This window comes from Abrus precatorius, unplaced genomic scaffold (genome assembly GCF_003935025.1).
Source record: "Abrus precatorius isolate BTA unplaced genomic scaffold, Abrus_2018 Scaffold2, whole genome shotgun sequence".
NCBI lineage: Eukaryota > Viridiplantae > Streptophyta > Magnoliopsida > Fabales > Fabaceae > Abrus > Abrus precatorius.
This window is the reverse complement of record NW_020874362.1, coordinates 15173066-15186284: the sequence shown is the minus strand read 5'-3', so window position 1 is coordinate 15186284 and position 13219 is coordinate 15173066. Positions and strand designations below refer to the sequence as shown.

The 13219-nt window shown below is 33.2% G+C and overlaps 1 protein-coding gene across 1 annotated transcript; it reads right to left on the bottom strand.

Annotated features, from left to right (window-relative positions):
- LOC113859513 lies at nt 1-459 on the bottom strand. The gene has a single exon (XM_027492266.1). The coding sequence runs from the start codon at nt 457-459 to the stop codon at nt 1-3; it is 459 nt and encodes a 152-aa protein (XP_027348067.1).
- Between the last annotated feature and the right edge of the window lie 12760 nt (nt 460-13219).

The following is a 13219-nucleotide window of genomic DNA, read 5'->3' as shown; positions in this document are numbered from 1 at the left end:
TCATGCATAGCTTAAGGAGCCAACGAAATCAATGATCTGATATCTTGAAAAATTAACGTCATTATGATGATCAACAATGGAAGGAACACCCCATGGTCCCTTCCTCCCCCAAAAGCTCCCAAACGCAAACTCTCCCTTTTGATAAAACTCCTCCATCACCTTTTCCACTTCATCCATGCAACAACCACAATGGCGTCCCGCATCATCCATTAGTGCCATCTCTGCTTGAATTCTAATAGATTGTTCATGAATTCCCACAAGCACATCTTCATAAGAACCCATTTCCTTTTTATCATTTCCCTTCCTTTGACGAAGCTTTTTCTTAGCATATTCCCTTGTTTTCCTCACCAACTTCCACGGAAGCTTCAGCAGCACAAAAACAAGAATTTGCATCATCAAGCACTGACAGCAGCATGATATGACCACACAATCAGCGCCAAGCATGTTCCAATCTTCCATGGTTGCGAAAGAGAAGGAGAAGAGGAAGGAGGAAGAGGTGACGCTGTTGAAAGAGATTATTAAACGAAGGCATGCTTGTTTAAAGAATAGGTTCCTTCTCCCCTGTTCAGGTCTTAGTGAGGACGAAGCAAGAACGCAATTTGATGAGGAAAAGCTAAGATATATTGGTGAATAGTGATGGATACTCGTGCTTTCCAATTATTTGATTGAAATCCAAACGCAAACTATAACTTCGGAATAAGGGTTATCGTATCAGTAGAAAAATATATAGGTGATTCTCTAGGGGTTTAGGACCACTAGATACTAATCAATAAAATTATGGCTTAGTTTTCAATGAAGCCATATCATAATGTCTCTATTTTTTTTTTAAAATTTAGTCCCTATATATTATATATTTATTTTTTATAAAATAATCCTTTAATTTAAGGATTACATTGACGTTAAGCTATGGTTTATTTGCAAGGTGTCAACGTGGGACTTGACTTTTGATGGAAGATTGCTTTCCCTCTCTTTCTGCCACGGCAATACATCACATCAGTTTTAGAAGAGTATTAGAAGATTTCTTCTGTGCTTACTAGTTACCGTACTTCTCCCCTTGTCCAGCCCTTAATATTATAAAAAAACCATGGAAGTACGAGAAAATGACAAAAAAGCCGTGTAACAACTTTTACATTGTCAAAAAGTTCATTTAAAATATTACTTCCTTATTTTATTTATTAAAAATTGATATACCATGTGATGTTATATTTTCGTACTTTATCTTTCTCTTAATTTTTTTATATACATATTTAAAAACATTCGTTTACAATACAATATGTTGTCCTTTCCAAACAATAATTGAAGAAATCTGACTTACAGCACCATCAATTATGAATATTAATATCTTCTAATTATATATTGTATTATCTCCAACCTTTCAATATAAAAGTATATCCACGTGTTACTACTTGTATGAACATTTGTAAATTTGAATTAAAATAAATTTGGTTTTATGATAATAATTTTGAGTAAAAATGAGTATATAATTTTTATTTAAATTTTTTTACTTAAAATTAAGTTTATAGTAAAAATTATTATAAATTTATCAATTTGACGTCACATTAAAATGTATAACACCTTAATGTCAAATAATTGTTGCAATTAAGATTTTGATGGAGAAAAATGAAAAAGGAGAATAAAAATAGAAAAGAGGAAAAATATAAATTTAAGGGTTTTCAACCTATAAAACTTAGATTACAATCTAAAGTTTCGACCCTTTCTCTATTTTCTCTAACCTCTCATTTTTCTTCTTTAGAAATCCTTCTTTAAACTTCAATCTTTCTTCGAATCTGGACTTGGAAGCTCAACTATTTAGATTCAAGTAAGTTTCTTTGGAGCTTGGTTCTCTAACTTTATTTTTATTTCTCCATTTTATGCGATCTAAAGTTTTGTACCTTAATCCTTAAGACATTTGATACACATTTTCTATATCATAGTACTTAATTGGTGTATTTCAATACTAGCAAGTGTACTAGGTAATTGTAGCAAGTTATAAAATGTGGAAATCAGATTGAGTTCCAAGTATCGTCCTCTAGGATCTTATTTTTAATCACCAATTCACAAGATAATAACCATTTGTACCAAACAATTCATTGAATAGATTTCAATATGAAAGAAAGTAAATTTTTAGAATTAAAGAAATGAGAAATTGTTAAAAACAGAATGTTAATTTGTACTATTTGAATGAATTATGAATGAAGGAAAGTTAGGAATTTATTTCACTTGAATATCAATATCAATTCAGTTCTGCCTCTGAACATTTAAGCAATTGATTGATTGACAATCGGTTTCTCTTTACAATAACCAAAGATTGATTCCTCAATTCATTGGTCCTAATATTCAACCAAATCTCCCTAATTCCTTAGGCCAAATTTAGTTCAATATTGCATTACGAATTAGAACCAAAATATTGCAAAACTAAGAGCACTTATACCTAAGAAAATCAATAGTTTTGGGAATTAATTCAGATCCAAGCAACAAACCCAATTTCCATTAGTGAAGGTTACTTTTTGATTAATCAATTGAACTTCCATTCAAAGATCAAGTAAACACAGAATTAATCCCTCAATCAAATCAAACACTCAAAGTTCAGAGTCAAAACGAAATCAATATATCAATTCTAGATCCATAAATCCCTAACAAAAAGAGTTAGAAACACATGACAATGAAATAGAGAGAAGAAAGAAGATAAAAAGCAGAGAGCCATCTCCATCACTTTGTCTTCTCCTAGATTCCTCTAGCAAAGAAGAACAAAAGTCACTCCTATCTTCTCCCTCTGACTTCCCTTGGAAGTTAAAACGGTTATAACTGAATACCAAAACTAAAAAATGACAAAAAGCTCCTTTTCTAAGTTTCTAATTCCTATTTATAGAGTTCCTCTAATTCTTTGACTTAACCCTTGAAATTCTGAAAGTTAGTTATCCCAAGGTGTTTTGGAATCTTCTAAAAGTGATACAAAAGCTCCAAACGTCCAGAATTGGCGAGAAAAAGAAGTTATAAAAATTGCAGAGTTTTGCACCAAAACACGAAATGGCTGAAGTGAAGGCGCGCGGTGTAACATCTGTTGATTTACAAACTCCCAATTAGGGAATTAGTGATTTGATATATATATATATATATATATATATATATATATATATATATATATATACTAATAATGTTCCCTTCATACATAATAACACATTTCAGAATTTTGTCACTTTATAAAGTACTTAAGGTAAACTTTCATAAATATTTAGATATCCTTTTTACAGTAATACAAAGGGTAAAATGGTTAGTAAATTCTCTGCACTACACAACACTGTTAATTGAGGAACTCAATTACCATTTCACCTATCAACATAATTACATTCATATGAAACATCAGTTACTGTTCTTCAAAATAATAAAAGCAACACTGGAGATGACTTCCTACAGAGCAGCATAACTAATCAAAAAGAGTGACTTCTACCCGATATCATAAAGACCTATGTACAACAAAATACTACCTACGACTAACCTTCGCCACTATACAAAAAAAAACAAAGTAGCATCAATACTACTCTGAATCCATATCTTCAGACTCATCGATGATCAAAGGATCATAATCCTCTGGAATATCAATATCCATTTCCTCCTCCTCAGCTGGAGGGGGAATTGGTGGTGGTATGGGCTGAAAAGGATTATTATTATCTAAGTCAAGGGTTAGTCTAGTCCTTATGGTAATAGGGACACCACCTCCAGGTCCTGCCGCTCTCCTAAAAAATATAGTAAGGATGCCCGCAAAAGTATGGGTGTGTCTATCCCAATCGTGCTGCCATCGCTGTGGCTCCGGGCTAATGAGCCTGATCGTCATATTCATTTGGTGTGGAATCTGGGCCATCTCTCTCTGCTACAGGTGGTAACCGATCAAGTCCAATGAATACCGCAGGTACAGAGAAAAAAATAAAGAAAATAGAAACAACGATAGGGTGAGCAATAGTTCATACATCACATTAAAATTAAACATCATAAACATTCACAGATCAATCGCATTCCAATGAATGATGATGATAGTGCATGATCTTAGTTTGTTTTTCTAAAATGTCCATGCATGCGGGCCCGAATCGTTTCTTAAATCAGTGCTGGGGTAGCCAGGAGTTGATACTACTAGGTATGGAAATCCAACCACGGAATTGTTGAGATCTACACTCAAATATGAACCTAGTAGCTCACTGACCATGATATACGGCAAGAGCACAGTCAGGTATAGGAGAGTTTGTACAGTGGGATCCCCGACAACAGGTAGCAAGCCTGAGCCTTTTAGGGCTTCCAACCACTACCCTTCCTATCCCCAAGTCCTCCCTCAGGGCCTCCCCATCGTATTCCCAGAGTCCATAGTCTCTAATTCCCCATTTTGCACAAAATACCATTTTCGGATGAATAATGTATGAGTTCCTAAGTGGTTTTTATTTTATTTTATTATTATAAGAGTTCTTAATCCATCATTCAATCATTTCAATTTGTTTTCATTAAACTTTCCTATAAAAAAAAAACCATGCACATAAATGCTCACTCAAAGATGACTCATATCATATAACACAATTTATGTCTTAATGAAGTATCAAACATATATTTCCATCACCAAACACATAAGCAAACCATTATCAAAATTAAGCATATAAAGAAATCACAATCATTAATCATAACAAAATTTAGATAATTTCAACAAATAAGGTTAAATAAGTTTATGATGTAATCCTTACTACATAGCCCACCCCTTACCTGTTACGTCCACGTTTGTTCTCTCTAATGCTTGAAGTTGATTTCCGATGAAATCTATACACGTAATGAAACGATAGTTAGAACCTTATAGTTCTCTAATTTTATCTCGTGAGAATTTAAACTCACTTTATTTTATTAATCCAATTTTTTTTTTTAATATGTTAAGCTCACATTTACCCCACACTTAACTTAAAAAAATCATCCTAGTTAGTACACACTTAGAGTAGGAAGAATCCTCATGGCAAGCATGAACAAGGTTCAACACTTTGGAATTTTCTAGAGTTATATAGACTGTTTTGGCATGAGGTCAAAGCCCAAATTTTAATAACGTAATTATCTACAATATTGATGTAGAGGTCAAAGTCTAATTCGAAATAAATTGTGCAATAAAGTTGATCAAAATCATGACAGGAAAATTTTCGAGCAGATTGCACAAGGTTCAGTATTTTTGCCATAACTCAAGATATACTTAATATTTTAACATGAGACCAGTTTCTAAATTTCAAGGGTTTATTTATCTAAAAATTTTATGAAGGAATTAAGTTCAAATACCCTATAGAATAGTGCCAGTTTTCAGGTTACAGTGGCTGTTTCTGACAGGGATCAACTACACTAACACTCTGAACATACCTTAGTAATATGGTCATATCTCACGCTACACATAAGATATTGACATGAAACCAATTTCTAAATTTCACGCATACAATTTCCTACAACTTTTATGAAGGAGTTGAGTCCTAATTTTACACTAATAAGTCCCAGTAAATCAAAATCCGTGACTGTTAGAACAGGGCAACCTCCTAAGGTGACAGCTAGAATACCTGTTAGTAAAATGGACATAACTTGAGTTACAAATATCCGTTTGAGGTGAAACCAGTGGCTAAATTTCAAGTATTGAAAGGGCTACAACTTTCATGAAGACATAAACTCCTAATTAAGTCCATACAAATCCCAGAATTTAGTGAACAGTGACCTGCGAATTTGGATTCTTAGGTTTTTAGCTCAACCACTTCTAATCTTCCATTTCAAGCATGATTCTAGTATCCTAGATGTAAAACCACAACAATAAAAGCAAGATAACACCCTTCCCATTCCTATTCAAGCTCATCCAAGTAAGAAGGAAAAATTAAATAACACCATTTTAAAAAAATAAAACCATACAAGTGTAGAGGAGGATAAGGGTAACAAGTTTTGATATGCTGTTTCTTTTTGTAAGCTCACCCTTGCAATTGTTGTTGTGATGTTGTGCTGCGATGATCGTATCTTGGTACGTGAGCAGATCAGGCAGGTGAGGCTTCGGCTTCCCAGGCTGACCGGAGTAGCTGATGAAGAAGCGGAGGATTAGGCATTAGGATACGTTAGGACTTTCCCATGTATTAGTCTTTTGCTGTAATTAATTTTGTAATGACAACTAAGACATATTTTGTAATACTTATATTGTTTAAGAATTATTCTCTCAATCAATACATGTTGATTCCCTTGATAATTATCAATGAATGCCTAATTAAGAGTAATTATTGTGTATTGCTGAGATTTAGTGGATTATGTTTATGACCTTGCCCTTGGGGTCGTGACACTACAACAGTTCCATCCAATCCTTCACTGAGTCTGGTGCTGATTGTCTTGATTACCTGAAAAATGAATGTAAGGGTGAGTACTCTACACTACCAAACACACAAATGAGTATAGAATCTCACCTTGCACAAATAGTTTACATTATTTCTAATACATCTCACACAATATAATCACAGACAACATTATCATGCATTTCATTTCCATTCATAACCGATGCACTCATGGCACCAAAACATTCATACACGCGTGTGTTCACTGCACGCAACAGCGCTTACTGTGGCACTATGATCACAAATTCTCACCATAAATGGTCATCGGTTACCCCCGCCTCACGGATACCATGTCGGCAGTCATGGGTCACTCAACAAAGGTAATGGTCAGAAGTCTAGTCAGGAGGAGAGTGTGTGGCCTAAAACGTCCCTAATTCTAATAGTTCAATATACCCAAGTTTTTTTCTTCATAACATATATAAAAGTCAATTATGTCTAAAGCATCAACTAACTCTTTTACACAAAAGCACTAATATCATACATTGGCCTAATATTATAGTGCTTAATCGGTTACAAACCTTCTAAATTTCTTCTTGTCATTCAATTAATTACATCATAAAAGAACTGAAGGTCTACATAGTGACCCTTAAAAACAAATCACTAAACATGTAATTAGTTGCAACAATCTTAAGCTACTCCCTAGTTAGCTCATCACCTACTCCTTTGGTCCATCTAGAGGAGAGTCATTCTGTATCCATAACATTGTCAAAAGACACAAAACAAAGAAGAGGGGTGAGTACAAACCTTCATAAACAATAATACAAGGCAATACATATGCTTAAATGAACAAAACATCATTCAGGCATCAACGATATCAGGCATCCCCATACTTGTGCTTAAATGAACAAAACAACATTCAAGCATCAAGCAACAATCATTCAATGTCTTTTGTCTGTGCATTCTCCATGGAGTAATTAATTAATTATCCAACATTTTGTTTTCAGGTTGAGATTGAGAGTTTCGTGTCTGCAATTCAGCTAGTGTCATAAGTACATCTTCTCCCTTTACAGGAGATAAAACATAAGTGCACAATTCTCATTTTATGATCACTACCAGTAACCCACACTCAAACTAATCTTGGTATGCTCTAGTGTGTGTCAGGATAGGCTAGCAAAGTTTCCACTGCCTAGACACAAGTTAGCTAGACTTGGTCCCCTGTAAGTCTTGGGCACTCTTCTATCCCCTATGGTAAGACCAACACTATTTGCTCCTCGCCTGTACCTTGGCCTATTCAACCTCTTTCACAATCACAAACACAAATAATATCATAGCCATTAATTGTCTAACAGGCACATTATAACATCTCTATTTCAAGAGAACAATCAATTACATGGACATGGCTAACAATCAAAATTTTCCAAATTTCATGAACTAACTTGTAAAATTCATAACTAATTCGATACAAGCCCAAACATCATGAAATCACCAAGGTTTTCTTTGTTTAAATGTATACTGTAATATAAAATTACATTCAAAATACAAAAGCTTCCAAAGAATTAATCAAGTTTCAGTTTACCTTTGCTGTTCTCAGATCATTTCACTAAACAACCAGCATATTGTAAAATTCATAATAAATTCAATTCTCATACAAAACACATGAGACCAGTGATATTATTCTAATTAACATGTATATTTTCATATAAAAATACTTACAAAATAAAAATATTCCCAGACATCAATTCGTGCTTTAGTTTCTCAGTTCATGTCATAGAATAGCACAATTTAACAACAACATATTGGAAAATTCATAAGTTATTCAATTCATCATCAAAACTCATGAAATCAGTTGCATTATTTCACTTTGGTTATCTAGTTTCCTGTAAAAATATAATTAAAAATTCATGGCTTCCGGATTCCAGAACAAGTCCTAAACATTCTCTGTCACTCTCAGTAACATACTTCTCAGAATAAGTCAAATAGAAAAGTCATAACTATTTTATTTTAAGTCCAAAACTCATAAAACCAGTGGCAATATTTCTCTCATAGTCTCTATTTTAATAAAATAATAATAATAAAATAACACCACTTATAAATTGTAAAATGAAAATATGTTTCTCAGTAACATGCACAAAACGTTACTCTAATACAACATCATATTGAGAAAATCATAAGTATTTAAATTTAACTTCAATTTATGCAAACTCAGAGCCAATATTTTAATTATGAAGTATAATTTTTAAAAGAAATATAAATAAAATAATATTATGGATGGAACTTAAGACAAAGAGAACTTATAGTGAGCTGTTCTCAGGAAATCATTCACACACATCATAATATTCAAAAATTCATATCTATTTTGTTTCAAATCCAAATCAAATAAAATCAGTGATAAAAGTTCCATTAGTAAGTCTATTTCTATAAAAAAATAGAGATAAAATAATTGCACAGAGAGAAATTAAAACGAAATTGAATCAAGGCACACTGCTCCCAGAATACTATTTTCATGTAGCAGAAACTTAGAAAAATCATAAATAAATCAATTTAAATCCAAAAAAAGTAAAAACAGTGGGAAAAGTTTTAAAATATAATTATACACATGAATAAAATACTAAAAAAAGTTTTTGCAAAGGTTTTCTCATATGTTACATTATTTGCAGTTTAGTCCTTTTACTTTATGTTAATTGCAAAAAGGTCCTTTTCTCAATCTTTTTGGTAATTCTTAGATAGTCCAGAACGTTTCTAATCAGCCTATGGGTCTTGAATCATGTCCCCACAAGTTCTAAAATATTCTCTTGGTTCTACCACACATTTGGTCAAGTGTCTTGCACTTTTAAGGTATATTTTAGTCCAAAATCATAGTCCATCATCATGTTAAGGTTCAATCTTTCAAATTTAATCTTAGATCGTTGTTTTCATCATATTTCTCATATATTCCAAAGGTTCCAAATATGTTCAAGGTTCCATAGGTCCTCCTCATAGTCATTTTCTAATTTTAGTCCATTTCTTATTAAAGTTTCATATGAAAATCTTCAATAATGTCCCAAAAATACTTTTTAACTCCAATATAATCCAAACCAAAGAGAAAATCATATATCTTACTTAATTATCCTCAAATAAAATCACACAACATAGATCAAAGAGAAAAATTTCAGAATACACTCCTTAGAAACAAATTTTACAGAAAACCCATATTTATCCATGACAGAAAATATGCAATTTCGTAGAAAATTTCCAAAGTCCATCTAATCAATTCCAAAGCCTAAATCCACATGAATATATCATAGATTCATGAAAATAACACATAGCAAACAAAGTCATTAACAAAATTCCATTAAAATATTGTTTTACAGTTAATTTCAGTTTTTCTGCAAAACTTTCTGTTTTTGCTATTTTAGTGGTTTTCTTGTGCATTCTTTTTCCAATCAATTTTTCTTTCATATGTATACCAAGACCACAAAATTTTCATCATACAAAAAGGGTTAAAGGATCCCCTTTGACTCAAAAATTCATTTAGCAAAGTATTCCCTTAATTTATGAAATAATACTCCTCCCTTACTTGATTTTTGGTTGATTCTTGGCTTGATCTTTGGGAAGTCCTCTTTCTCTCCTTCTCTTACTCTTTTAATCCTTTTGAAATTTATCTTCCTCCTCCTTTGGTCTCCTCTTCCATGTGATCAAGGCTTCCATCAAGAAAGTTGATTGCTTTGTGGATTTTGTGGGGTTTATTGTCTACTTTAGGACTTTTATGATAAGTTGATGGATGATTCAACTTGGTGGAGTTCAAGAGATTGGTGTGGCACTGATTGTAGAAGTGTTTGAAGGTTGCTAATTATTGTTAAGTTTGAAAACTCTCTCTCCCTTGCATGGTTGCTCTATTCTTATGTGAAATGACATTTTACTTTGAATGGGTTTCTAAAATTTTGTCTTGGCTAAATTATTGTGGGTGGCTTACGACTAAATAGAAGAGTCTTAGGCAAGTATTTTTTCTTCACAAGGTGGCCTCCTTATCGCTTCCCATCTACGTTCAAATTGTTCCCAAAGTTTCAAAGCATGGTTAGCAATTTTCCAAGTCATGATGTCATGTTTTATGACTTTGTACTTGTCCAATTTGATTCTAGTTCTTTGGTTTACTAAGTCTAGTTTCTTTCCTCTTAATTCCTCCAATTATTAGTTTCTTTGGAAGGATTTGGTCATGATTTAATGAGGAAATTTGGCAAGGGATAATGTATTGACTTGAGTCAATATTCCTTCATCATTTCTTGAAAGTTTAGATGACTCAATCTCTTCTCTTATTGGCTCTTTCTCTCTCTCCTTTGGCCCCTCACAGTTACTCCCTCTTGTAACAAGTGTGAAGATTTAATTTGGGGTCCAATTGAAGCTTCTCTCATAAGCCTGCACATTGACATCTTTTCTAATGCCAAAATTGCCCTCCATCATTATTCTTGTCCTTAGATTCCTTATCCAATTGTACTTAAATCCTCTTGGTTGATTTCTAATTCTTTTAGTTACTTTAGAATGTATCTTCTAGTCCCATTTGGCTGGGTATTCATGGTTCCTATGTTCAAAATTGGATGGAAATTGAGTCTTGCACTTATTCAAAATCTTAATCATGAAACCTTGACTTGCTTGACTTTCCTTTCTATCTTATTGGCTACTTCCTTCCATCTTCTTTCATGATTCATTTACTGGTCAATTGGATTCTCGTTCAAGCCAAGAAAACGTGCAAATTGAATTGGGTTGGGTAGGTTACAAATTTTGCAAGTTTTTGGCACAAAATGAGCCATTTTCCACATCATATGAAGAATTTGGTTTGAATTTTGTGCTTGGATTTTTGGCTTGATTCTTGAATATACACAACCCTATTTGGTCCAATAACTTACCACAAAAATTCTAGAATTTATCTCATTCATTTGCTTGCCCAAAAGAGGCCTCCATTCTAGGTGTTTTTAGGGATAGTTTGGTCATTTTGGTCAAATTTTGCAATTTTGTTTATTTTCTATTTTTGGATCTTTTTAAACCTCTTATAAATCATATAAAACTATTCTAGATATTCTAAAAAAATTTACATATTTATTTTCTTTTTATATTACTCGATTCTTTACCGATCAGACTCATTTCGGTAAATTTTGTTAAAGAAAATTTTAGTTCTAGAGTCTCCATGTTTTACTTGTATTTTATTCAATGAGGTTGATATAATTCAAAAATCATTTATAGAGTGAAGGAAATTTAGGGTGTTACATGGCCCGTGGTGCACCCACGCTCACTATTGATGTAACCATCACTCTCTCTTCCCCAAGGTATCTCTACCGTCGTCATCTTCCACACCTTCAGTGTATCGCTGAACCATTCACATCTTCATTACAACGACATTCAACATGCCCCATTCACACATACATTTCAACCACACACATTACTCATTCATAACATCAGTACAACGACGTTAACACGCCCCATTCACAGGCACTTCAGCCACACACACAATATTCATGCTTGCACATGGCACACAACCCATATTCATTCATAATACATGGCACATAGTGATGAATCCATATTTTACTAGTATTTTACAATAGTTTTTAGTGCAATTAATAAAGAAAACATGCTAGAAATAGTAGAAAACCCTTAAAAAAATAATAAAATGTTGCATGTCACTTTTAAACATAGTTATTTTAAAATTAATTGATTTTCTATGTAAAAAGTGACATTTCAAGTATGCTTTTGTAGGGAATTCTGAGCTAAGTTCATGAGGATTGGATGCTCAAAGGAAAAATAGAAGAAAAGTAGCAAAATTAGAGGAAAGAAGTTGATAATTGAAGAACAGCCTCTGAGTGATCACTTTCGCTGGTGAAAGTGATCACTCCAGAACCATAAAATGAAGAAGAGCTTCTGCGTAATCACTTTTGCTGGCAAAAGTGATCATTCCAGAGAGGTTGTAATGAGAAGAGCTTCTGCGTAATCACTTTTTCAGGAAAAAGTGAGCGTTCCAAAGAGTCCTCCAAGAAGAGTAGCTGCGCGTGTTCACTATTATCCACAAAAGTGAACACGCGCAAGAAGGTAGCTTCTGCGTGTTCACTATTTCTAGCAGAAGTGAACACGCGCATGACATTAGTAAGGGAAGCTTCTGCGTGGCTACTATTTTCAATAAAAGTGAACACTTTGAAGTGCGCGTGGCTACTATCACTAGCAAAAGTGAACACGCGCAAGTGAAAATGAAGAATTAGCTTCTGCGTGATTACTATTGTTGGAAAAAGTGATCACGCCAGCAGAGCGGGAATTCTATAAAAGGCAGTTAGCTCAGGAATTTAGAGAGTTTTTGTTCATTTTTTATTTTCCATTTGTTTTTGTTGTTGAGAGAGTCAGAGAGGGAGATTGAGGACAAACACCAAGCTTCATTTCTTGAGGGATCAGATTAGAGATTGGCTTGAAGATGTTTCTTCTTTGTTCATTCTCTTCTCCTCTTCTCTTCTCTTCTCTTTTTGTAATGTTTGCTTAAACTCTTTGTGGTTAGGAATTGTGAATCTAAAATGGAAATGTTAAATTGATTTTGGATCTGAACTTTGAGTTTTGGATTGGATTGAGTGATTGATTATGCTGTTAAAGTAGTGATTGAATGGAAATTTGATCAACTAATCATAGAGGAACTCTTATCAATGGGAATTGAATTTGTTTCTGAGATTTGAATTAATTACCAAGGTTATTGGTTTCTTAGCGATAAGATATCTTAATCTTGCAATCTTTTGGTTTCTCAAACCTAATGCAACATTTGATTGGATTAGATCTAAGGGATTGGAGTGATTTGATTAGATGCTAGATTCATTGAGGCAAGGGATTGTGCTTTGATTAATACAACGTGAAACTGATTGTCATTCCATCTAAATGCTTGAAAGTTCAAAACTTTATTGATTCAATGTTGA

What these genes read in the sequence shown, in the direction of transcription:
- LOC113859513 (XM_027492266.1), bottom strand. Translation starts at nt 459, where the DNA reads ATGGAAGATTGGAACATGCTTGGCGCTGATTGTGTGGTCATATCATGC.